At 43.4% G+C, this 26,941-nt stretch overlaps 2 protein-coding genes and 1 long non-coding RNA gene across 9 annotated transcripts in view; 1 reads left to right on the top strand and 2 right to left on the bottom strand.

Moving 5' to 3' along the window:
* HOOK1 (hook microtubule tethering protein 1) overlaps positions 1 to 6,120 on the top strand; it is a 32,537-nt gene extending 26,417 nt beyond the window's left edge. Inside the window, exon 22 of the mRNA XM_035122566.2 lies at positions 733 to 6,120. Within this exon, the coding sequence (XP_034978457.1) occupies positions 733 to 903 (171 nt within the window). The 3' untranslated portion in view covers positions 904 to 6,120. The remainder of the gene's footprint in view (positions 1 to 732) is intronic.
* On the bottom strand, positions 3,610 to 7,776 carry LOC118088454 (uncharacterized). The gene is made up of 2 exons (XR_009557898.1): positions 6,313 to 7,776; positions 3,610 to 6,016 (listed from the first exon to the last, which is right to left on the bottom strand). It is a non-coding gene; the product is annotated as an uncharacterized LOC118088454 (long non-coding RNA).
* A 557-nt stretch (positions 7,777 to 8,333) lies between these two features.
* LOC118088452 (cytochrome P450 2J4-like) overlaps positions 8,334 to 26,941 on the bottom strand; it is a 41,291-nt gene continuing 22,683 nt past the window's right edge. The window contains exons 2-10 of one of the 7 annotated variants that reach the window (XM_060276865.1): positions 20,634 to 20,942; positions 19,289 to 19,451; positions 16,727 to 16,876; positions 15,663 to 15,823; positions 14,417 to 14,593; positions 13,735 to 13,870; positions 12,900 to 13,087; positions 12,194 to 12,332; positions 8,334 to 10,909 (exon numbers count right to left, since the gene is read on the bottom strand). In XM_060276865.1, the coding sequence (XP_060132848.1) occupies positions 10,734 to 10,909; positions 12,194 to 12,332; positions 12,900 to 13,087; positions 13,735 to 13,870; positions 14,417 to 14,593; positions 15,663 to 15,823; positions 16,727 to 16,876; positions 19,289 to 19,451; positions 20,634 to 20,834 (1,491 nt within the window). In that variant the 5' untranslated portion in view covers positions 20,835 to 20,942 and the 3' untranslated portion in view covers positions 8,334 to 10,733. Of the gene's footprint in view, positions 10,910 to 12,193; positions 12,333 to 12,899; positions 13,088 to 13,734; positions 13,871 to 14,416; positions 14,594 to 15,662; positions 15,824 to 16,726; positions 16,877 to 19,288; positions 19,452 to 19,873; positions 19,964 to 20,633; positions 20,943 to 25,010; positions 25,224 to 25,636; positions 26,020 to 26,941 lie in introns of those variants that run through there. The other 6 variants (XM_060276867.1, XM_060276866.1, XR_009557897.1 and 3 more) reach the window with 6 other exon arrangements.

Raw genomic sequence — 26,941 nt, 5'->3', positions numbered from 1 at the left:
GCAGATGCAGCGCTTCAGGATGCGGCCTTTTCAGGTTGTGAATGGGCCTCCAGAACGGATCCCATTCACAACCAGCAGTACCACTGTAGTCAGAAAACAATTACTGAATTTTGAAATTTAAGAAATAACCATTTATTGAAATGAGGGATTGTTTTCTATGGTAAGAGACATGAAGATGGTCCTTATCTCTAGTGGTACTGTAACCAGCACCAGCAGTGTGCTAAATACTATGTAACAACTTGCCCCACACCCCACTTTTCTGACATGTTTGCAAGCTGTTCTGTTGGGGGGGGGGGAAGCTTGGTAGATTGTACCACTACAGCCAGTCAGACTTCTGAGAAGATGGTGGGTTGAATCCAGCACTGCATGCACAGAGTTCTGCTCACACAATGGGGTTTTCCTTCCTCTCTTCCTTTGAAGCAGATTTGGGGGGGGGGGCAGCAAGGGTTGCAGGGGAAGTTTCATTAGGCAAGCAGAAATCTGCCCTGCAAGTAGAATAGCAGCATCGGATACAACCCCGTGGAACCATCATGTTTCCTTTTAGGTTTATAATCTGCATTTAAAATACGAAATTACCTACTTTTAGTGTCCTACTTGGTATGATTTCTTTCAGAAAATGGTATATGTATGCATAATAATTTTGAGTAATAGTGGCTATAATAGCTGCTAGAATCTCTTAACTGTTTTCAGGAAGGAATGCAAGGAATCATGTTTAATCTTGCTTCATTCCAGAGTTTAGCGTTTCATAAACTGGGCATGGAATCTAGACTCCTAAGTGGGAATGCTGCCTACAAAGACGCTGGTCCCTGCACACCCGGGCGCTCTTTCCTTGCACAGCAACGGCACGTGACCAATACCCGAAGGAATCTTTCTGTTAAAGTACCACCTGCAACATCAGATTAAACCACAGAGGATATTCGTGCACTAAAGTGTCCTTAACTTATTTTGTAACTTTTGTTTTAAGCTACCTGACGAAGAGCGTGATTGTGATGCTGGGCATCAGCTATTTTACATCTGAGACCCATAAGGCTGGTAAATTTGATTTGGCCAGCGATGACTATAAGAAGCAACATACAGTGGTGCCTCGACTTACGAATTTAATCTGTTCCAAAGGCACCTTCGTAAGTTGAAAAATTCGTAAGTCGAAAAACACCATTGGAAACGTGATTTCCCATAGGAACGCATTGAAAACGGAAAAAATTGTAAGTTGAAGCATCCCTATCTAAAACCGCTGCGGGTTTCTTTCGGATGTCGAGACATTCGTAAGCGCGCGGCTATTACCCCCATTCGTAAGTCAAAAAATTCGGTTGTCGAGTCGTTCGTAAGTCGAAGCACCACTGTATGTCAAATTACTTTTCTTGATTTTAAACAGATCTGAGGTATGTGTTGATAAGCACAGCTCAAAATGAGTTTTATTTGTCTTCATAATGTATATATAAATACCAAAATTGCCATCCTATTTAAAATTCTATTTAATGTTTTAGTCTAGGATGTGTACTGATTTTAGTGGGAGTACATTTTTATGACTGTCATCTGCACAAAGAAAAGTAATCCCCCCCCAGGCCTTCTGCTACTTTACAAAAATAAAAAGGACCAAATTAGAAAATCTGTAATTATTTTTCAGCATTCATGGCATGAGGGATTTTTGACTGCAAGCAAATTGTAACCAAAATGATTCACTAATTTCAGGATTGTCCACCTAATGCTGCAGTTCTGCTGAAGTCCATTCAAGCTTTATTGAACTCCCAATCAGTTTTGTAATAACTACTGGGGGTGCAATGCAAACGCCCCTTTTGTGGGGGGGGGTTGGAACGGAGAGCTAGGAGTGTCATCAGTGGGGTCACTGGCTAATAGAAAACCCCGAAAAAGAGTGTTGTGGGGAGGAGCTGAGCTAGCTGGCCTGGAAGGAACTGGAATCAAATCCAGTTTCACTGCCTTGATGTGACATCATTGGGCCTGGTGAGGACTCAATCACTTCACCAGCCCCAAGCTGAGAGAGCTCTGCCTGCTGGGCTATAGATGTAACAATGGGACTGCTACTCCATTAGGTTCTGCTGCCCCCTGCCCAGGGTTTGGACTGCAGCCTTAAATTGCCATTTTATGTAATGAAAAGGATTCAGGAAAGCCAAAATGTCAATGTATTTGCACTCAACTAGCGATGTCTTTACTTTAAAAAACTTACGTAAAATTACAGCCTTTTTAAAGATTGCAAAATTAACCTTGACTCAAGTCTCCGTAGTAGGTCTTGAGCCCAGACTACTGAGTGGTGTGTGTTTTTGTCTCTGCTGTGTAATGTCCTGTTCATACAGGGATGCAGTGTGTTCAGCTGTGGCGCAGTGAGAGGAAGGCTCTGGTCCTATGCTGCTCTTGAGGATTGGCTGCAGATGCCCCCTGTGTCCCCTTGTGTGCCTAGCCCTTCACTGTGGTATGGCTAGGTACTGGGTTGAGCTCCAAGGGGGTAACTTGATGACATTAGGTAGACATCATTTGTTGCTGTATCTTTTGCAGAAAAAGAGCTTTTGAAGTCTATTCCAGAGAACGGTGAGTCGCTGGAGTAAGTTACCTAGTAAGAAGCTGCTAGGGTTGCTTTTAAAGCCTTCCAAAATGCTATGTTACCAGGCCAGAGAACAAAAGCAGTAGGGAAGATCATCACAGTTGTTTGTGTGTGCTGTTTACTTTTTGCACCTGATGAAGTAGACCATTGCACTTTGTGCTGCAGTTAGCCATTTTATAATTTAAAAAATTGAGGCACATTATTCTTTAGCAGTAATTCTTTAGCAAACACAAAGAGCAGACTTGAGTGCATGTTCACAGGGTGGAATGCATAGTTATTTTTTAAGGTGGACTCTGTGTTTAAAAAGTTACTTGCACATGGGCCAGATTTATGTTTATTAAATGCAATGCAGCCTTGAACATTACTGCAAATAAAATGAGGTCTTTAATCTGAGTTGCAGGATTTTTTGGGTGGGGCGAGGACTAACATAATCAGTAACTGCAGCTTAGACTTCAATTTTTTTAGCATTTTATTAAAACTGGCCTAAAATATCTGACAATGTGACTACAGTATTACATGCTTGTGTGTAGAAACTGATACTACAAATGTCTAATAATTCTGTCTTTTAATGACGTGCTTACTTAATACCAGCACTGTAAATTTATAGTGTGCTACTGTCTGAGCCTTCAGTCTTTCAAGATTTCATGTCTGTTGACTACCTCTTTGGTATTAAGATCTTACTGTTCTGTTCAACCTGCTGACTTGTGTTTTTGGTAGCTTTTTCCCTGGTCTGAATTTGTATGGAGAAATGGTGAATACAGATTTTGTAGCATGATGCTTAATGTTTTGATACTATACTATACTCTTGTAATCAAATATGGTCGCAGAGAGTAGTCTCCACAGATAACAATTCACAAACATAGGATACTATTCTTCAGTGGCTTTAATTTATCGTGTGTTCTGTATTACAACTACTGCTAGTACAGGAAAGTCAGCATCAAGGCCCCAATCCAGCTCAAGTTAGTAACAACTAAAGCTGCAGTCCAAGCGCCATAGTTTAGATTGTGCTGTACATTCTGTTGTAAGCAGAGAATATTATTTTTTTAAAAAAAAGCCAGGACTGACTAATTTCTATGGGACTTGGTGTCAGCTAACTTGAGCGGCTGAGTTGGATGCTAGCTGATGCAACTCTACTGCATATGTGTCTTGGTACTCTCTGCCTCCATGTCAAAGAGCCAGAAAAATATGGCTGTACTTTATCTTGCATTACTTTTCTGTGGTAGTTTGGCATTGCTCTATGGAAGAGAATGATGGTGGTAACATTATTTTTAATTACAAATTCCATGGGTTGAAGCCAGTCATGTCCCCTGGCTGATGGAAGGGCCTTTGATCTTGTGAAGGCTCCCATGAGTACATGGGAGCAGAAGTTTGTTTCCACATATTCCTCCTTCAGCCCCCTTAGCCACTTTCAGGTACTAGTCCAAAGGACCTCCCAATCCTCTGGAAGGGTTGCAGAAGAAAGAGGGGGATCTCGATAAGTCTCATCCACCCTCACTTTCTGCTCACAATCTACTGGATTAAAAAGAGTGTTCTGTCAGCAGAGGGCCACATCCCATGTAAGTTCGAGCTCTTTAACAAACTAAGAGACAAAGTAGATATGTCAGTGAATTCAGTTAGACATCTATGGAAGAACTCGATGGGTTTTTTGGCAGAGAAGCAAGCATATTTACTGCCATGTGTTTTTTTTTAGTCCCAACTTGTTTAAGAAAATGTTACCACTTACCATTTTGTAGCCATCTTTCACAATGCTGAACTTCACAAGGATTAATCTAGAAGGTGAGAGAGAGATTTTTCAGCCATCCCGGTAGAATTGTTGCTAAATTGTGCCCATTGCCACCTATGTGACCAGACCATTCACAGGCTATATACACAGCTCCTAGGCTTGGCTGTTTGGCCAGAGGAAATGTGCATATTTCATGCTACTGGATTGCACTGAGTGTCCATGGAGGCATAGCAGCTCAATCATTGCACAGGTAAACTTGTGAATCTGCAGCCATAGCAATTTTATGTAGAAATTGTGTGCAACTAAATTTGTGGTGGACTACTTGGTGTTTAGTTTCTAAACTTAAACTACCTCCTTTGAGTAATAAAATTCAGATATTTGATCACCAGCAATTGAATTCAGAATTTTAACTCTCCTGGTTTTATTTAACTATGAATTGAGTTAGTCTCTCTTGTGTTTTGCTTGCAGGGCAATACTTTACATGTCTACTCAGAAGTAAGCCCCACTGAGTTCAATGGTACTTACTCTCATAAGTATGTATAGGATTGCAGCCTTAGTGTGGAATATTTCTTTGATTTGAACATAATGCAAAGGAGTTACTTATCTATGTTAAGTCCTTAAAATGTGCTGTGCTTAGATGGGATGAAAATGTTGATGCATACACACTATGAAAAAGCAGTCTCTCTAATAAACTAATATTTATTGATGTCAGATGCAGACTTACTTGAGCTGATGGAGACTTGCAATCACCCTTCATCTGTAACTCTTCATTAATTAAAAATGTAGCATAGAAACTGGTTCACCAAGTGTTGGTCCCGCAAAACCTTGCAGTCATATTTTAATCAGGTTTGGGTTGCAATTACTGCTTAGTAAGTTGTACAGTGTTTGGCAATCATTGACAAAACATATCACTACTCCAACACAGGGACGCGGGTGGCGCTGTGGGTTAAACCACAGAGCCTAGGGCTTGCCGATCAGGAGGTTGGCGGTTTGAATCCCCGCCACGGGGTGAGCTCCCGTTGCTCGGTCCCTGCTCCTGCCAACCTAGCAGTTCGAAAGCACGTCAAAGTGCAAGTAGATAAATAGGTACCTCTACAGCGGGAAGGTAAAGGGCGTCTCCGTGTGCTGTTCTGGTTCGCCAGAAGCAGCTTTGTCATGCTGGCCACATGACCTGGAAGCTGTACGCCGGCTCCCTCGGCCAATAGAGCGAGATGAGCGCCGCAACCCCAGAGTTGGTCACGACTGAACCTAATGGTCAGGGGTCCCTTTACCTTTACTCCAACACAATCTCCATTCCTTTCAGTGGGGATTGTGTAAAAACCTCAAGTGGTGCTTAAACACTTTTTCCCCTGTATTGATTGCATGGTTATTTTCATTAGAGTAAAAGCACTTTGTTTGTATAACAATTTATGAATCGACACTATGGCTAATTATGGGATATGTGATTTCACCAACTTTTAAAAATCATGCATACATTTAGACAAGTTTCTGTAAGAGCGCGACCAGACTAAAACATGCAGTAGAATTAATAGTTTTAGTTCAATACTGCTTTTACTTTATATTAATAAAAAGTGTTCTTTTCTACAATAACCATTTGCTTGGATTCACATAATTGTAAGCAATACCAATGTTTTTTCTTCAGTAAGGATATATAGACCTTTCTTCGGGTTTTCTGTTAGACTTGCTGGGGTCTAATCTATTTAACGTGTACAAGTCTGATCCTGTGCAAAGCAAATGGGCTGTATAGAAATAGAGGAAGAAATTGCACTAATTTGTAAACATGGTTTTACTCTTGATTCAAGATATATTCTTTTATATTCACATTAAAACCTTTTGACATTAATTTTGTGGTCTCTGGTTATTTTATCAGCAGTGTCATCCTTTATGTTGCAGTCTTGTCAAACCCATTGCATACTCCTAGCAGCTGCAGCCTAATGTTTACCCCCACCCCCGAAACTACAAAACACACTAAGTATTATTAAAAGCCTCAGAAGCACAGTACAGTATACCAATAACTGTAAACTTTGTCATGTACCTCCTTTGTATCCTACAGGAGCTTTACACAGCAGCTAAGCAGATCATAACACATGTTTTCTTGTTCCTGCATTGAACAAGATGGAGCCATCAGAGCATTGCCATTGGATGAATGCATGTGTCATGTTATCTTGGGTCACTGAACCTCTGTTTGTGCATGCACTCGCTTCTATCAATGCTTTGTGGCCTAGGTTTCTACAAGTGTGGCGCAGTTCCTCCACACTTGTTCTCCCACCTAAAATGTGGGTAGTTAAGCAACAACTGGAAGAAGTTACGTAGCCAGCTTGTGAGTAGCCAGAAACTTGTTTGTAGCTGCTGAGCCTCTTCATAATGTCACTCATGACTCATAATCTAAAATGTCTTAACTCTTGAAACTGCTAGCTTTCTACAGAACAAGTATGCAAGCACAGACAAAAATATTGGCTTGAATACAGAAAGTACTGTGGAGTTATTCACCACACTGCGGTGGGGCGGGGAAAATCTGCTGTTACAAAGGATGTGGTGCTGTTGCTCCTGAGCAGAATTCCCCACTCCCCGGTCAGTGATGCAGGGGGCATGTAGTAGCTTGCAAACGAACAAAGGAATGGGTGTGTAGAAACCTCTGTTACTTTTGCACAGTAGGCTGCATTCCAGCTCTGCAAAAGTCAGACCCATTGCTTCATCCTCTGGGCAAGCAAAAGGCCCTACAGTATATCTCAATTAAAGTACACATTCTAACCAAGCAAAAGCACTCCAGTTTGAACAGCACAGCCAGTGAGCAATGTCGCCTGGAGAGGGGCATACCCCAAGGGTGGGACAGAACAAGCAGGAGAGCCACAGCCAGCCCAGGAGTCTGAGGTTTGCCAGCCCTGAACATCCCGACTGGAACAACAGATTGGGAACACAATAGCTGTATCCAGGCAAGCATTTCACTTGAACTGGCAGACAAGGGACATTTCCCACCATACCTAGAGATAGAATCTGGTACCTTCTGCATGCAATCCAGATGCACCAGCACTGAGCTATGGCCCTACAGTTTCCCTATAGGAGGACACACACACTTGCCTTAAGTAGCACCAGCATTTGAGCTTCTGCAGTCCTGCCCTACAACAGTGTTCTCATTAAAGTAGGGCACACTGTTTCCATGTTACATGTTAATGCACTACAAGTTTGATTCCTGCATTGCAGGGGGTTGGACCTGTGGGAGCCCTTCCAACTCTACAATTCCATAATTCTAACTAACAGATATAGAAATATCTAGCGTGGCTAAGGAAAGTCTTTTACTTCCACAATTTGCTGCTTCTGAGAAGAAGCGCTTTAAAGTCTTATTGGACTAAGCAGCACCCTAAGCCTACTGACCTGGGACTTTTGGGTAGACACGCTTAAGCTAGCACTGTATGTCTGTTTCTAACTAACCACGGTCGCTTTCGACTGACTACTGCCATCATGAAAGGACACTGGGGCTGTAGAGACCGATGTGGGAGAGACATGCCTTGTTGCAGCTGGGGCAGATGAAGGCGTCCAGTTCTGTTGCTTCAGATGCACCATGGCGCTTCTTTTCTCTGCACTCCTCCCCGCAGTCATTTTTCCTCCAGTTCCTACTGTGGATACACGACTTGGAATAAAGGGAAACCAGTTGCAGAGCAGCGATATTTAGCAGTTCAAAAGCTAAATCATATGTAAGACTGATTCCCCTTTAGGAATTAAAGCATTGACCAGACCCTCACTAAATATTCTAAAGCTTTATGTGCAGAACAGATGACAAAAAGAAGAATATACACAGAATATTTGCAAGACACGTGCTTATCCAAGCATGGATGTAGCTTCACTTAGTTGCAGAGTATTACAGCTGCTTGCTTAAACCTTCAATTGAACTGGGCCTCTCCCCCTTCCAGCTTTGCACTCAACCTGTACTTTACCTAGGCCATGCAGCTCTTTGAAGAGATTGCTTTCAAGTTCCAGCAGTCTTCAGCTCAGCTCCCTTCCTAGAGCTCTCATTAACTGATGCTTTGCGCTCTGTCCCCCCCTCCCTCCCTCCCTCCCTCGTAGAAAGAAGCATTCGCTGCTGTACTCCCAGCAGTGTCCAGAGAGGATTTCCGACATTGCCTCCTACTGTGTTCCTAACGGATTACTCACCCATCTTCCAACGCTGTCATGATAGTGAACTCACACAAAACAGAGCCTGTGACTTAGTACTTCTTACGTGACCAAAGTTAACCAACCACATGAGAGCTACTAGGGAACATACTAGAATTAGATATTTTACCAATCAAAACTCAAAGTGCTTTCTGTAAACACACAGCAGTACACATTTATACATTCCCATTTCAGCAGAAGCACTATATCCCCCAAAAGCAAATGGTTGCAATCACCCAATAACTAGTTTACAAGAAACATTATCTAGCAAAATGCTATATGCCAGAATTTAAGATGCCAATAAATTAGAGCCTTCTAAGCTTTCGTTATTGTCCACCCAGTCACAAGAAAAAGGTGAATGATAATATCCTCATTCTTTAAAACCTCATTTGGGTCTTTGAACAGATTCAATAGTACCAAACTTGGGGTAAAGGACTGCATCCTGTGGCATGATTTTAGAAATTTCGATAAACAACTTCTCCCCAAAGCATTCAACCCTCAAACAATCCCACCATGTGTATCAATACATGCCCACCTGGTGACAAACACACCCAATAGATGGGGGACGAAACTGATGCACTGTGGGCCAAATGCTTGGGTGTTAAATTCCAGCTGTGTAGTAAAGGTAATTCCCTCACAGAAACAAAGATTAGTTTATGAGGTTACTTTCCCTACAACCCTCCCCCGTCTATGTCATCTAGGGAAAACTGCAGAGTTTGACCCCAGCACATCCACCTGCAGTGGTACCCAATATAATTTTATAAGGAGCCAAGAGTCAACCTTTATCCACTCTGTCATTATTCAATAATATTTGTTCAAAGGGCTTAAGACTGTGTTCCTTCTTCCAAAAAACAGTAAATGGTCCATCTTTTACAATTGTTTGTTTTCCTTTTATCTTAACAGAATAGAGCCCGGCTGTGGGAATTCCACTTTAGAACCCTATTCATTAATTAGAAATGAAACAGAGTTACAAAACCAGCCAGTCTATAGCAATTGCTATGCTTATAGCAGATGATGTTGCAGTATAACGTGGAACTGATGCTCCCTTGCGGTTTAAACTTGCAACAGCCAAATTGCCACTTTTAACTATTTTCATGGAAATCACTTTGCAGACTCAGTTGTAACCTTGTTATCCACTATCTTTATTGAATCGCAACAATAATGCTTCTGAAAAACAATACAACCTGTGGAAAACCCATTGACTACAATCCAACTCTGAGCAACCTAAAAGCAGAGATGAGGCGCTGCATCCCATGGTCAAATTCCACTGGACTTAACCATCCAGGAGTCCTTAACCTTTTTACCTTACCTTAGGACAGGCACCCCCAAACTTCGGCGCTCCAGATGTTTTGGACTACAATTCCCATCTTCCCCAACCACTGGTCCTGTTAGCTAGGGATCATGGGAATTGTAGGCCAAAACATCTGGAGGGCCGCAGTTTGGGGGTGCCTGCCTTAGGATATTTACAAGAAAAAATAAAATTTGCATTTTGATTGTATAAACATAATAGATTTTTATCTTCAGTTGTGATCACACATATCCTTACAAGCAAAGCAATGCCTTTTTCTCACCACTGCTAGGGCCAGCATAAGCCCACAACCTCCTAGGAGCCCACCATTTTGGAGCCCCCCTGCAGCAGCAGCACCTACCAGCTCCTGGACAAGAGCAGGTCAGAGCTACGCAGGAAGATGTGTGCTCTACACTCTTTTGAACTGGACCAGTTTCAGCTAGGGGACCCCTCCATTGACTTGACCTTCCTTAAAGGAAAGGGGGTAAAAGCAGCAAACCATTTGTTCTCTCTCCCAAGGAAAGAAAGAGTAAAACAAGCAAAACCTGCTTCTGTGCTTTCAGCCAATCTGAGATGTTTGGGACACCTGGTGAAAGAAACACCCCAGGGTCCTAAAGAGCTGCTAATTCCAGTTGTCTATGTTAACTTGCCTGAGACAGGTATTCCCTAGAAACTGTTCTGTGCAAATACGTAGTGGGTAGGTGGATGTCAAATGCAAGGAGTTGGGCTAAAGTCAAGGCACTCGAAGAGAATTGCCTGGATAGTTAACTAACCTTACAATGTACACACGTCTACTCAGCTAGATTAAGAATGAAGTTGAAGCGATGAAACTACTGCATAGTGAGGGAGGAAAGGAAAACAGGACTCTAGGTTCACTTCTTGTTTGCTATCTCTGCTCCACCCCCTCATGAAATTCTGTTATTCAAATCAATCAATTAGGGTCAAGCCAAAGTTCTGTTCCTACACCATAAATTAATCCTACTTATTGAAGAAATGGCAATGATGTAAAATGGGTCCTCTTAGCGAGCGAATGCACATATCCGGTATGGCAGGGGAGACAAAGTGAGACCCACCCTAAATTCAAAGCTTAATGTCACATTCTTTGGAGCCTGGAAAGTGAACTTCTGAATTAGGGCAGTGAAGAAAATAAAAAGCTCAGTCCTTGCCAGCTGCTCTCCCAGACAAGCTCGCTTTCCTAGAAGGGGGTGGGGGAGAAAAAGACTGTTTCAGTGGAGAGCTTTTGCTACTGTGAAGAGTGGCACAATTTAAACAACACGGGCAGACCAAATAATTTAAAAAAATAATTATGTTGTTGCAAAATAAATATAGAAGTTGGTCCTACTTCCCAGATATGACTTACATAAATTGATTTTTTTCCTCCAAAACTGCATATGAGATAAATTTCAATTATATTTTATTAGGAATCTCACTAATATGCATATATCTTAGCTAAGGATGCAGCAAACAGAGCTCAGTTCCTCAAGTTCAAGATGGTAGTGGGTTTCTCTTCCTTGGGAAAACTATGAAAAAATACACCAGCTGCTGTTCACCCAATGGCTTGTGGAGCACCTCTCCCACTTATGGCACCTGAGAAAGCTCTGAAAATATCCCCTCAAAAATCCACACTGCTTACTGGGTGTGGGGGGAGGGGAAAGGTGTAACATCACACCTCCTATCAGGCCCAGGTCGGCCATTGACTCTAGTGGCGCGTTGCGCCAGGGCGCAAAGGGTGATCAGGGGGTGCTGAGGGGCGCCCCAGCAAGTGGGGGAGCTGTGTGGCGGCTTCCCTTTTCCCTCCACCAACCACGCCAGGAGAGCAGGGAGGTAAGCGAGCGGAAGAGGGGCACTAGGACCCTGTTCTGCTCTGCAATGCCAGGGTCATCCCTCACCCCGGCGCTGCGTTTCATTGGTAGAGGCGACGCCACATGGCAGCACCTCTACCAATGAAACGCAGCACCCTGTTGGCGGGAAGGAACGCAGCCCCTGTTGGCGCAAGGAAACGGCCATGGACCCAGCAAGCGCCGGAGTCACGGGAGACGGCCAGGAAGGCCCCGGCACGGCACAGCCCGGCCCGCTGGGAGAAGGGAGGAAGGCCGCACAGAGCAGCAGCGCCCCCTCCCCCACTCAATCCGGCATCGGACAGGTGGGCGGCATCCAGCACAGCGCGGCCCCGCTGTGAGGTGCGGGGGCCGCCGTGAGGCTCCCCCGCCCCCGCCGCCCAGCATGCCAGGTAAGAGCTTTACTTTTTTTTTAAGAGTGGGGGGGCGCCCAAGGGATCCCTGCACCAGGGCGCCCAATGACCTTAAGACGGCCCTGCCTCCTATAGTAGTCATTTTGTGACTTGCATCCACAGTACTTCCTCACAATCTGAAATGTGGCCAGGGTGCTGAGCCCTGCAATACACCAGACTCCCAGCAACAAACCATCATCATGTAGTCTCTGTTGCAATTCCAAGGAGCCACACATCAACTTTTGTTACCTGCAGAGAATGGCAGAAACGCTTCCTTTTTCCTGAACTGACCATTCTCTAGGAAATGACCAGGATTAAACACATTGGGTGTTTCCCACTCATCCTCGTCAAAGAGCAGTGAGGTCAAGTTGGTGAGTAATACAGTGCCCTGCCAAAGAAGAAGCAGAGAAAATGGTAGACTAAAAGTTGCAAAGAAATATTTGTGCTTTGATCTGTGCAACTACAGCAGTATAAGCCTCCTAGATCCAAGTCCAACTCAGAAAGGATGTTTTGAATGAGATATTTTCTATGCATTATTAAGTAATTCATCAAACTGCATCTGCATCTTATGAAAACACATATTCAAAGTAGGATAGGAAACAGCAGGTGCCAGTTGTTGCAGTTTGGGTTATTAGTAATGGCCATTTAAAAAGATACTAGCTCTCCATGCACATGGTACAGGGTACAGACTGCAGTTGGAATCCATCTATGCTGGGGGTTGGAAAGAACCAAAAGTCTATCTAGCCATAACCCCTCCCTCCACTCCAGATCTTGATGTGCCCAAAGAACACCCCAGACCCTGCCCATTGGCCATGCTGGCTGAAGCAGAAGGAGTTCAACAACATTTTGGGAGCATCACACTGGCTACCCCTGATTTTGAACTTTGGCATCAAGTTTTCACATCTTAGGAGAAGAGGAAAGGCATTTCAGAAAGGTTTATCTTCTTAGTATTTACTTTCGGAATATGAAACCCAGCCAGTGTACAGTCCTTAGTTGTCACCCGGGGCACATTCAAAGGTATAATGTTGCTTATTCTTTGAATTTCATGAACAACCGCATTGGTATAGGGCATGCTGTCCCTGTCATCCATCGCTGGCTGGCGAGACTGGCCAATCACAGAATCTATTTCCGCTTGGACTTTTGCTGCAAATAAAAGAAAATATCATATCAACACAAGGATAGACTTTATCCAAGATCTGTAGGGATGGCCCATCTTTAATATTTGACGGATTTTAGCAGACAGAGAATGGATACTCCTTAAATGAATGGGTAACCAAATTTTCACTTATTGGAATCAATTTTCATTTGGACCAGTCAACAGAGTATCCTGATATTTTAAGAACGGCACCTATCACCTCCATCAGCACAGGAGGATTTAGAAATAAGCAAAAGAATATCATCTGCAAATAAAACCAATTTGTATTCAACTGAATTATGTATTACTCCACAGAATGATCAACAGTACCTATATTGTCTAATAGAGCAAGCTAAGGGTTCCACGCAAATTTTGAAAAACAAAGGTGAAAGTGGACATCCTTGTCTAGCTCCTCTAAAGCAGCAGAAAATATGGCATTTACTTTAAGTCTGGTGGGTAAATTGCATAATATCTTAATCCATGTTATGCATTCTAAAGGAAATCCAGCCACCATTAGTTTAGTACAACCATCATATACTGTTTATATATTTTGTCAAAGCCTTTTTCAGCATCTAATGCTAAAATTATATATTGATGTTTGCTTTCAGTAGGCCTTCGTTATAATGAAAGACAAATGAGCCAACTACAGTTCTACCTTGAATTTCTGGATAAATGGCCATGTAAAGTAAAGCCCAGCGCAATGTTGTAGAAGTTGTTTCTGTTCCAGCAAGAAACAGATCCAGTGCTGAATGTAGAAGGTTTTCTTCATGGAAACTGGAAGCAGAATCCTCCTTAAAACAAAAAAGCACCAGGGAGTTAAGCTGCCATTAAAAACACCATCCTACTGTCAGAGCCACATGTCAAGAGATCAGCAGGGGATTCAGTGACTCTAATCCTGCATCTAGGAAGGTCCAGACTTCAACAGTCCTGTGAATCACTGATGCTGGCATGAAGTTTGGGATTGTTCTGGTCAGGGATGCCAAAGCCCTGGAGGAGGTTTATTCAGACAACTGAGGCAACGTTTGGCCTTTACTACTGTGATTCTTTTGGTCATGTCAACTGTTTGCTCTCTCTCACCAGCAGTGAAAAATCCCAGCAGTGAAAAAGTGGAGAATTGTCTCCCCACAAAATACATGACTTCATATTCATGCATACACACATGTGCATGCAGAAATTTATTTTTTCTGGAATAATAAACTCAATGGAAACATTGAAATGTGGTCAGCCATTATGGGCCACATGGCTATTCCTGGTTTTTAATATTGTTTCTCTGCCTTCTGCTACTGTCATTTTTATTATCAAAGATATATGTACCTTCTGTCCTTTTCATCTCTCACCTTGGCCATTTCATTTAGGTAGGCATCAATGAAGTCTCTGGGTTCAGATGGGTTCCAGTCTTCTTTGTGTTTTTCAATGATTCCTCTCACGAAGGATTTCAGCTGCCCCCATTTTTTAAAAAGTGTGTGATGGGGCCCCGGCAGGTATTTCATGACATAGGGAAAGAGATCGTACATCTGAGGAAACAAAAACTAATATCACATATGTGCAGGGAAAGCCCTCTAAAAAAACATTCACATCATGCCGTTGTCATGGGAAAGAGGCTAGCAGTAATAAAGGATGGTGTGCACCGGCTCAAAGACGGCAGACTCTCTTGGAACCAGAGCAAATCTTGCACTCACCACTGCTTATTATGGGACCCCATGGCAATGTCTTCACTTCTTGGATTGCAGATCAAATGGCACCATGGTGCTGAGTTCTGCAAGCACACCTTCTAATTCACTGATTGACTCCCCATGAAGATGATTACCATCATTTGAAAAAGGACTTTATCAATCCTTGCTCATGTCATGAATATGTAGAGTTTCCCTTTAATGTTATGCATCTGCATGGAGTGTCAATTCACAGATTGTAACTGGTGTGTGTGTAGAATTAATCCATGTAGGTAAGGTAAAGGACCCCTGAACAGTTAAGTCCAGTCAAAGGCGACTATGAGGTGGCGGCACTCATCTTTCAGCCCGAGGGAGCTGGCGTTTGTCCACACAGCTTTACGGGTAATGTAGCCAACATGATTAAACCACCTCCAGTGTAACGGGTCACTGTGATGGAAGCCTGAGTGTACGGAAATGCTGTTTACCATCCCACCACAGTGGTACCTATTTATCTACTTGCTTTCGAACTGCTAGTTTGGCAGAAGCTGGGACAGAACAATGGCAGCTCACTCTATGTATATCATTTGTGATGGCCTCACTCTGTTCACATACATAGAGATTTTATTCAGCCACACATGTTATCCCCCCCATTAAAAATATGATCTGTGCTGTAACACATGGTTCTGCCACCCACTTTACGTTACTGAACACATCCCAACCTTTACATATTCAGTGCTTTAATAAACACTAGGGGGCAAAGGAATATGGATGGAACAAGATGCTTGAATGAATAGCACAGGGGAAACAGAAATCTAAACATGAAGAAACAGGAGGACCAAAGCAAATGATTGCATAGTCAACAAGAATGTGGGAATGTGACTGGAACCCAAGCAATTGAGTTGTGGTTATGCAAAAGGACTCAGAGAAGACCTACCACACTCCAAAAACTTCCCTGAAGAAGCAATGCCTCATCAAGCAAGTGCAGTAGCTTCTGGAAACGACTGTCATGGTAATCAAAGCGATCCGCAAAAGTGATGGAACAGATGATATTTGAAACAGCATTATTAATCTGAAAGTGAGGGTCAAATGGCTGCCCTGGAGAGAGAGAGAAAATGGTGGAGAAGGAATTTGGGTGCTTCTAGCTTCCATATAACAAAAACAGAAGGAGGCGAAAGTGGATGGGTGTGGAAGGGGTAGAATAGCCAAATAAAGCATTGGTATTAACATTATATTTTGTAATTTGACCTGGGACACCCAGGACTCTGAGGCCCATTTATATTTTCAAATGAGTATTTATATTCTCCATAGGCAAGGATTACGGCGTTTCCGTGCGCTGCTCTGGTTCACCAGAAGCAGCTTAGTCATGCTGGCCACATGACCTGGAACCTGTATGTCGGCTCCCTCGGCCAATAAAGCGAGATGAGCGCAGCAACCCCTGCAGTCGCCCGCGACTGCACCTAACAGTCAGGGGTCCCTTTACCTTTTCCAGGCAAGGATTATTCTGCAGTATGGATATACTGATCCACAGGCAGGAGATCATCAGGAAACGACATTTTTGTAACAATGGCTGTCAAAAAGGGTAAGGACCATCTCAAAGACAGTATATGCCAAAATATACAAAAATGATTGCACTTCAAACCCTATTCTATTTGTGATGTTGGTTGTCAAAATCATCAAAATCTGCACACCTCTTCAGCCCAAACACTCCACCTTTCTTCTTAAGCCTGTTCTAGTTCAGTGGCCTTGAGGTTCCAACACAGAGCTTCACACTACAACTTTTGTGCACCACAAAGAGCCTCTGCAGAGCTCCCTATCTACACCCCCTTCGCCATCACGGGGTCATTCCACTCCAAGCAGAGCTACATTTGTGTGAAGAAATAATGCCAAAGAGCTTTGCACCCTGGCTAATGTATTTTTGATCTTGTTAATAGAAAATAGCAGTGTAAATAGGTTTGTTCAACAGGTTTGTTCAACAGGTTTGTTGATTCTGGTTCTCACCTTTCTCAGCTTCTATTGCTTCGTTTAAGTAACGGCTTTCCTCCTGTATTCTTTCTTCTAAAGACCTTTTGCCCAAACCAAAGTTCCTGAGTGTTGATAAGGCAAACCGTCTTTGTTGTTTCCAGATGAGACCGTTAGAGAAGACCAGCCCTAGATGGGAAGGAGTAAAAAGTACATACAGCAAGTAAGAAAGATTTAGTAGTCCTTTCAATCCCAATATGGATTTCTGTCTCTTTCCCTTTATTCTGCTTGCCTACTTAATATGTTGAAAGGACTGCAAGGCATTTGAAAATGTGACCTGGACCTTGGCCACAGGCCCACTTGACACGAGTTCCAGCATGCTGCATCCCCACTTGGGTTCTGCTCATTTAGTCTCTAGTAGAGTCGGACACGACTAAACGACTAAACAACAACAGCAGGCAACACAAGCCAGCTACTCTAACTTCTCCCTGACCATTTTAGGGGAAGTTGTCAATACTTAGAAAAGCTAATTTTGTAAGCTAGCAGACTGCAGTAGGGAAAGGAGGTGGGCCAGGCAGTGAGCAAGCAGAGCCCGTTCTGTACCTGCTTGTCAAACTCAAAACCTAGCTAAGGGCTGACCACAGATTCCCCGTTGTTAGCACCAACTTACAAGAGTTGGAGCACCAGTCTGCTGAGTTTGTTTAATAGGAAGAAACACATGCTTTCGGAAGAACAAATCCATACAAGGACTGCACTCCCTCTCCACCAATCAAGGGAACGCAAGGCTATGGCTCGGACATCATATATGTAAGAAATTATATAATGTGCTTTCAACCTCATATAGTCTGCCCAGTTTTGGTAGATGACTCCACTGGACCATTCAGAGCTACATTGAATAAACCTGTGTTTTCCCACCTGCTTGTTGTCCTATTTGGCCTGGAGAACTGGCAAAGCTCAGACCTATTGGTCAGTTAACAAAACTAGCTAATTTGTGCTGACAGTTTTTATCTGGTTCCTCTTAATTCTGCCGTTTTTCAGTTGGCTTGGCTGTCACTACTGCTGTTTTATTGTGTGTTTTACTGTTTGGGTAGTATGCTAACTTTATTTTGTCCCGTGAAACTTTGTGGGAATACTTGATAGAAAGGCAGCATATAGATTTTTCAAAAAAACTGATACAGACCGTTTTAAAAGTCATGCCGTCAATATATTTTGTTCCTTCATCTCTGGAATTAACTAGTGGTAGATTTTAAATGGGGGGTCCCACTCTAGCCCTCTTTGTAATTATTCACATCCTTCATTTACTCGCTATTAACATATTTCTCTTTGCTGTTTCATTTGCATAACATTTTTGCTATATGTTGTTGTTGTTAATTGAATTTATATACTGCCCTATACCTGGAGGTCTATATGTTGGGCATCTGATCTGTGGACAGTGACATCTGAATGGGACCTGCTTCCGTTCCCAATGCCCTCCCCTTCCTAAATGGACCCAATCACAGCGAAGTCTTAGCTCAGTGGTTTGCAACCAGAGTGCCATGGTACCCTAGGGTGCCTTGAATTATGGTTAGGAGTGCTGCGAGCAGCGCTGGTCTCTGTCCCTCTTTCCTTCCCTCCCTCCTCTGATGCCCTCTAGCATCTCTGCCTCCCAAAGGCTTGTGTGGCTGTTCGTTGCAACAGCCCTGGCTACGAGCTTCGCAAGTGAATGTTCTGGGTGTGCTGGTTGTCAGGAGCTGAGATGGCCTCGGAGAAAGGAAGCAAGCGGGTTAGGGAGCCCAGCCAGCCAGTCCTTGCTGTTGGGTCAGACAAGTTCCAGGTCCCTGTGGGGCAGTGTGAGGAGGCACCCTTTCTTTGGCATGAGGGCGGGGAAGCTCAGAGACCGGGGCGGCAGCTGCGGCTGCCCAGGGGACTCCCAAGGAGAGGGAAGAGGAGAGGAGGCTGAGGGAACACTCCACAAAGGAGTGAGTTCGAAAAGGGGTGAGGGGCTGCCAGCTCTGCAGGCAAGGGGTGACATAACTGGGTCCTGAACCCCACAGGGGTACTGTGGAAAGAATGTCGTTGGTCAAGGGAGCTGTGGACTCAAAAATGGCTGTGAAGAAGATACTACCTGCTGCTTACATGCACTGCTTAATGACAGCATATTATTCCATCACTACTAGGGATGGGGCAGATAGTCGGTTCAGGTGCAATTTAATGCAATTTTAATTCATTCTCACTGCCCGAAACAATACATTAACTGAAACATTATTTGATGTGGAAGTGTGGCAAACTGAACAACAGAAAAATGAGGAACTGAATGAAAGAAAAACTCCCAGATTCCTCCACCTCTAACAATTGCAGGCCAATAATGACAAGCTGTTTGATGCACTACACAGCCAGACTCTTTGATTGCCACTCAACACTGAACTGTGACCTCAGTTAATCTAGTTTTGCAGGTCTACATCTATGACAAATCTTATTAGTTTACTTTTGTTTAAAGATGCAAGAAATGCAAAAGCAAATTAAGAAAACATCTAATAATCTAAACGGTTGTACAATCAGTGCATATCATTAAAAAAGCAATTTTAATCATCTAAATCATTGACCATAGTAAAGGAAACTTACCAAGTGACCCAAACACCTTATCAAGAACAGGGGATTTTGGTCGATCTACAAAATATTCCCCCTGATGGACAAGAGCCTCTTTCACCAGGTGCAATCCATTCACAACCACAATCCTTATCTTTCCGGTCTGAAAGCCGAATACATTGCCATATTTTTCTGCAAGCTGAATGGAGACGGTAAGGTAAATAAGCTTTATTGTACGAGCCAAAGGCCATGACAAAATACTATCAGGAGAAGATGTATCAACATAACTATATAACTATTTTACTGCAGCACCTTAGAGACCAACTAAGTTTGTCATTGGTATGAGCTTTGGTGTGCATGCACACTTCTTCAGATACCATGCACACGAAAGCTAATACCAATGACAAACTTAGTTGGTCTCTAAGGTGCTGTGGAAGGATTTTTATTTTATTTTGTTTCGACTATGTCAGACCAACACGGCTACCTACCTGTAACTGTATATAAAAAAATAGAGCCACTGCCTGCATTGTCAAAACTATAAAGTACAGACACATGTGTAGATTGGGGACTCCACACAACATAGTTCCCCCCCCCCAGTTTAGACCTCTGAATCTCCCTTACAGTTTACTGCAATTTTGTTCAGGTTCTTCTCCCTGATATTTCCACATTATGTGTCACTGGAGCATCAGCATCATTGAGCAGCCCTAGAACCTGAATGGAGATGGAGGAAGAATATATAATATCCTATCTAATATATTATATATTAATTTGTTGGCAGACTGGAGGGAGAGGGAGAAAGAAGAATTGAGGGGTGTGTGCAGGGCCATCTCAAGCAGGTCGGGTGCCCTGGCGCCATGGCGCGGAGATCACTCCGGCGCCCCCGCCCTCGTGGGCTTTGCCGCGCAGCGCCCCCCTGCCGGCCCCACGCCACAGGGACTACCCCTACAGCCGGGCCTGGGGGTGAGTGTGGGTGTGTGGTGTTTCTTGAATGCCTATATGGAAGAAGTAAGCTTTGATTGCCATCAAATGGTTTCTAGGGGCTGTAAATAGACAGGCCCCCTTCATCCTCCACCTGCAATGTATTCACAAGAGTTGCTGCTTATTTGCATGTAGCAACTTAGCCTAGTCTACCACACAGGGCTGTTGCAAAGATAAAGTGGGAGTGAAGGTAGGACAATGAACAACAACACATACTCGCACACACAAAATATTCTGCCAGCCATAGTAAGCAAAAGGAAGTTGCAGGCACAGATTTGTTAAAAATAGCTGTTAGGTGGTGAGTGAGGGCAAAATCTGGCACCCCCAAATGCATTTTCTCAATTTTGCACCCACTTGGGAGAAACATCCCACACCACCCTGAATCTCATTCCTCCATCCCTACCTTTTGTGCTGAAATATGAGGCTTCTTGAAATCCATATGTAGCATGTTACCCAGAAAGGGAAGAGGCTTGGGCCCTGGGGGGAAATTCCTTGGGCGAATCCTTTTCTTGTAATCAGCAAGAAGTAGAAATGTTGCCAGAAACACCAGAATGACCTGCAGAGACAAGGCCTCCCAGAGGACAGAGAGCAGCTGCAGCAACATCTTCAAACCCACCTAGGTGTTCCTATGTCAGAACGGACTGCAAGTGTCAAGGGAAACTTGATTCTGCTCCAGCTCCAGCAGCCACACCTGCCCTCTTGGCTAACGTTCCTGAAATAAGGGCAAAGTTTGTATATATTATATATCACGCCCACAAAGAGGTAGGAAGGAGATGACTTGATGACTCACTGTACCGGGGGGGGGGGGGGGAGAGAGAGGAGAGCAGCAGCTTTCTGTATTAGAATATTTCCTTCCTGTTTTCACTGTTTGTGAAACAGTAAATGATACTTTCCTTCATGACATTTCTAAGAAGGGGTTTCTGCCACTACAAATCAAAGCACTGTCCATAAAGAAATTTAAAAGGTTTACTATGGAGGATGTCTTCTGTTCTTGACACATTTGGACCAGTGAGTTTCAGCAGTTCTGACCGCTGCCTAAGAAAACAGAGAAGTCAACCTGCTTGCCTTCTGTTCAGTATTGCATACGTTAGATTTTTCTTTGGCAACAGACTGGCCAGACTGACTGGGAACCAGCACCTCTCCAGATGTTTTTGGTCTCCAACTCCCAACAGCCCGACGTTGTATGGTCAACAGTCAGGGATCACTGGAGAGCCCTCTGGTACTAGATTTATCCAGAAGCAGACCATGTAGAAGGGGGGAACTTTGTGCAATGCAGATGCATTGCCAAGAGCTCTGGATTGGCTCCATCGGTGTGCTTCGAGCACACCAACATCACAGTCATGTTGGTTTCCCCCCTCCCAGTAAGCAGGAGCAACTCAGCTCTTGGGAGGTCTAGCGACAGCCACCTTATCACATCCGCCCCCTTGGCTAATGCTCCTATAGGAAATGAGGGCAAAGTCTACATGTATTGTTATGTCATGTCCACAAATAGGCAAAGTGATGAATTAATGAGTAACTCTACCAAGGGGGAAGAGTTATGATATTTTTTCCCTTTTCAGGAACTGTAACGGTTGCTTTCCTTCCGGACATTTCTAAGAAGGCGCTTCTGGCAGTGCAAATCAAAGCACTGTCAATAAAGAAATTTAAAATTTTTACTATGGAGGGTGACTTCTGTTCCTGACACATTTGGACCAGTGATTTCAACAGCTATAACCTCTGGCTAAGGAGGCCAGAGGAGTCAACCTGCTTGCCTTCTGTTCAATATTGCATAGATTACATTTTGTTTCAGCAACAGAATAACTGGATCTGGGACTAGCAACCAGTACTTCTTCAGCTGTTTTTGGTCTCCAACTCCCAGCAGCCCCAGCCAGTACGATCAATAGAAAGGGATGATGGGAGAAGGAACATCCAGAGCACCAGAGCCCTCTAATACTAGATAGCTTTAGCAAGTAGCAGGCCATGTGGAAGAAGAGAAATGGTGCAGGAGTGTGTTTACAGCACATCAACATCTCTGCAATGTTGATTCCCCCCCCCCCAGTAAGCAGAAGCAACTGAGCTCTTAGGAGGTCCAGTGAGTGCTACTATACCATCTACTACTAGTCTTAGCCAAGCCATGATCTCTTAGCCTTGGTTCACCATCTTAAATACAAGAATACTAAAACTGATGAAAATCAGCTGGACAGGTGGAATTGTGCCTACTGTAGAGCTGAATGGCAAGGAAACCCTAGTTCCTGCCCCTGTGCATGTGGAGGAGCAATGGCTGCAAGCTACAACAGCATGGAGTTCTGCGGGGGAAGTCAAGATATGAAAGAACCCAGTTGCTAAAATGTTGCTGTGGAAACCAGAGGATCCTATTTTGGGGGCCCAGGGGTACTTCTGAAACTATTGTGGGGACCAGGAAATACCTATTTCACAGAAGAAATAATAGTGATGCTCAGAAAAGCTCTGTCCCCAGAAAAAAACAAAAAAACCCTTTCATTATTATTCATCTTCTTGTGACCAGGTGGACAAGTTCATTGTTCTTTAAAACCTGGTTTATATTGTTAGTTTCAGTACTGCCAAATTTGGTGTAAGGAGTACATCCTGTTGCATTATTTGAGAGATTTCTATAAGCACCTTCTCCCCAAACCCGTATGTATCAATACATGCCCACCTGGTGACACATCACCATCCAACAGAGTGGGGAGGAAACAGATGCAGTGTTGGCCAAATACCTGGGTGTCAAAAACCAGCTGTGCGGTACTTCTGACCCTGACAGAAGCAAAGATTGATTTATAAGCTGGGTTTCTCCACAACCCTTCCCAGTCTCTATCATCTATGGAAAGCTGCAAATTTTGATCCCATCACAACTTCTAACCAGCACATCCACCTTCAGTGGATTTTATAAAGAACTGAGAGTAACAGGGGTCAGCAAACTTTTTCAGCAGGGGGCCATCCAGTGTCCCTCAGACATTGTGGTGGGCCAGACTATATTTTGAAGGAAAAAAAATGAACGAGTTCCTATGCTCCACAAATAACCCAGAGATGCATTTTAAATAATAGGACCACATTCTACAAATGTAAAACATGCTGATTCCCGGACCGTCCGCGGGCCGGATTTAGAAGGTGATTGGGCCGCATCCGGCCCCTAGTTTGGGGGGACCCCTGGAGTAAGCCTTTATCTGTTCTATGATAACAATAGTTGTTCAAAGGCCTTAAGACTCCATGTTCCTTCTCTCAAAGAACACCACAGCATAGCTGCCAAGTTTTCCCTTTTCTCGCAAGGAAGCCTATTCAGCATAAGGGAAAATCCCTTTAAAAAAGGGATAACTTGGCAGCTATGCACCACAGCAGAGATTGGTTCAGGCCAAGCATACATCTAGCCCAAGACTCTCAAAGAACTGCAGGCACAATATCCCCAGGAAATTTCTGCTTGAACGTTTTCAACTGGACACAATAGTACTGATGGAAAGGGAGCATGTATCTTCAGAGTGACATTCAAATTGAGACTTTTAACTATTTTCATGGAAACCACTTTGCAAACTTAGTTATCCACTATGTATATTAAAGCACAACAATAACGTTTTTGGAAAATAATAAAACCTGGGCAACATTCAAGAATTTAACCCATTAATTTTACTGTAATTATAAGCACATTTACTGTAAGGTTTGCCTTGGGGTTAATACACAACAGCAAGAACCGCAGGTTTATGGGTTCAAGCCCAACATTGGGCAAAAGATACCTGCATTGCAGGGGGTTGAAATAGATTACACTCGGGGTCCCTTGCAACTCTGAAATTCCATGAGTTTATGGTTCTATGAACTGGTTATGTAACAAAATTTCCCAAGCAACTTTTTTTAAAATTTTATAAACTTAGGCAGGAATTAAATTAGGGTTTTATCTTGAGTCATAAGCACACAGATTCTTACAAACGAAGCAATGCCTTTTCTTCACCACAGCCAGGACATTAAATAATATTGAAAATAATGGGATGGTGGATAGACATACACCCCGGACCAAGAAGTGGGAGGATGGAATTTGGAACCTCATAAATGTATCATACTTTGGCCACCTCATGAGAAGAGAAGAATCCTTGGAAAAGACCCTGATGTTGGGAAAGATGGAGGGCACTAGGAGAAGGGGACGACAGAGGACAAGATGGTTGGACAGTGTTCTCGAAGCTACGAACATGAGTTTGACCAAACTGCGGGAGGCAGTGCAAGACAGGAGTGCCTGGCGTGCTATGGTCCATGGGGTCACGAAGAGTCGGACACGACTAAACGACTAAACAACAACAACAACAAAATGTATCATTATGATTTGCATACACACATTCCCCCAAGAATTCTGGGAAATTGAATTTACCCCTCAGAGAGCTTTAATTCCAAGCACCCATAAACTCTAGTTGCCCAAATTCTTTGAGGGGGCAAATGTGCTTTGAATATGCTGTAAGCAGAGCTTTCCAAAGTGTGTGTCATGACACATTAGTGTGTCGATTGCAGTGTTCAGGGGTATTGCATTATATATGTCCGTATCTCTTATAAGGGGTAAGTTTAACCTCTGGTTTGCTATTAAAACCAAATAACTGTGTTGTGAAATGATGCATGTCTAAAAAGTGTGGTAATCTCTGCTTTAAAGGAACAGGCTGCAATCCCAATCTGCAGCCTGTTCCTTTAAAGCAGAGATTTCCACACTTTTTAGACATGCATCATTTCACAACACAGTTATTTGGTTAAGACCTACTGGGTTAAGACCTACTGAATTCTGCAGATCTGCTTCTACCCCATAAACTAATCCTACTTTTTAAAGAAATGGCAATGATGTAAAATGGGTCCTCTTAGCGAGAGAATGCACAAATCCGGTATGGCAGGGGTGAGAATGTCAGACCCATCCTAAATTCACAGCTTAATGTCTCATTCTTTGGAGCCTGGAAAGTGAACTTCTGAATTAGGGCAGTGAAGAAAATAAAGAGCTCGGTCCTTGCCAACTGTTCTCCCAGACAAGCTCGCTTTCCTAGAAGACAAGGAGGAAAAGACTGTTTCAGTGGAGAGCTTTTGCTACTGTGAAGAGTGGCACAATTTAAATAACATGGGCAGATCAAATAATTGAAAAAAAAATTATGTTGTTGCAAAATAAATATAGAAGTCATTCCTACTTCCCAGTCAAGCAAATGGGAACACTGAACAAATATGATCATGGTTTTACAGAATTTGGAATAGATACATTTGAGATACATAAATTTATCTCATAAGCAGATTTGGAACAAAATTCAATTATATTTTATTAGGAATCTACCTAATCTGCATATATCTTAGCTACCGGTGTGGCAAACAGAGTTTAGTTGTTCAAGTTCCAGATGGAACCGGGTTTTCTGTTCCTTGAGGAAACATTGTGGAATAATAATACCTAATAATAATAATAATGACAACAACAACTTTTTATTTGTACCCCGCCCATCTGGCTGAGTCTCCCCAGCCACTCTGGGCGGCTCCCAATCGAATATTAAAACAATACAGCATTAGCACAATTACAAAAGTCACAAACAATACATAAACCACATCTAAAAATATACAACCGAATGGAAAACAATTTTCACATAAATCAAAATCTAAAACTAAGAACACAGCCTTAATACAGTTTAAAATAATATAGGTAAAAAATGACAGGAATGTAAACAAAACAAAACGGACTCCTCTCTTCCCAGCGGCAGCAACAGTCCTTTATAGATCCCATCAGCCCCGCCCTGGGCCAGGTGGTGAGTGGCAGGACTGGAGCCTTCAGGCGCCGGGCAGGGGAATCAGCTATACAGCTGCAAATAAAACTTTTTAAGGATGTTGTAAAGTGCATTATACAAATGTGACATTAGATGGTGAGCTATGGCAAATTCAATATATTTTTCAAAACATTTCTTTAAAAAGCATTTTCACAATGCTTCTTTATATGTGTCTAGATTCCACCATTGTAAATGTACGCCAGGTGTTGCCCCCCCCCACTTGTATATTCGAGCCGCATAAATTGATTTTCTTTCTCCAAAACTGCATATGAGATAAATTTCAATTATCATTTATTAGGAATCTTCCTAATCTGCATATATCTTAGCTAAGGGTGTGGCAAAAAGAGCTCAGTTCCTCAAGTTCAAGATGGTACTGGGTTGCTCTTCCTTGGGGAAACTATGAAAAAATACACCAGCTGTTGTTCACTTGTGGAGCACCTGAGAAAGATGTCTGTAAATATTCCTTCAAAAATCCACACTGCTTACTTGGTGTGTGGGAAGAGTATATTAACACCATTTTGTGTAGCTTCATACCTCCTATGGTAGCCATTTTGTGACATGCACACTGAGCACTTCCTCACAATCCCACACATGACCACTGGCCCCAAGAGGCTGCCGACCCCTGCTATATACCAGGCTCCCAGAAACCAGTGACGTAGGAAGGGAGTGCGGTGGGTGCGGGCAGCTCTGGGTGTCATCACTGGGGAGGGTGACCACGGGGCCTGGCCCGCAGAGCGCCTGAGCCACACATCTCTCCTGGGGAGTGATGCGGTGGCTCGGGCACCTGCAGACTGCCCCGAAATGGCAACGTAGGGCTTGCGGACTCGGTGGAGGTTCCACACAGCATGCTCTGCCCTGGCTTGTCCCGCCCCTGGGTGCTGGGCGTTTGCACCGCCCCGGGCACCTGAGCAACTAGCTATGCCACTGCCAGAACCAAGCCACCATCATATAGCCGCTG

This window comes from Zootoca vivipara, chromosome 7 (assembly GCF_963506605.1).
Source record: "Zootoca vivipara chromosome 7, rZooViv1.1, whole genome shotgun sequence".
NCBI classification, from domain to species: Eukaryota; Metazoa; Chordata; class Lepidosauria; order Squamata; family Lacertidae; genus Zootoca; species Zootoca vivipara.
The sequence above is the reverse complement of the archived record's forward strand: the minus strand, read 5'-3'. Positions and strand labels throughout refer to the sequence as shown.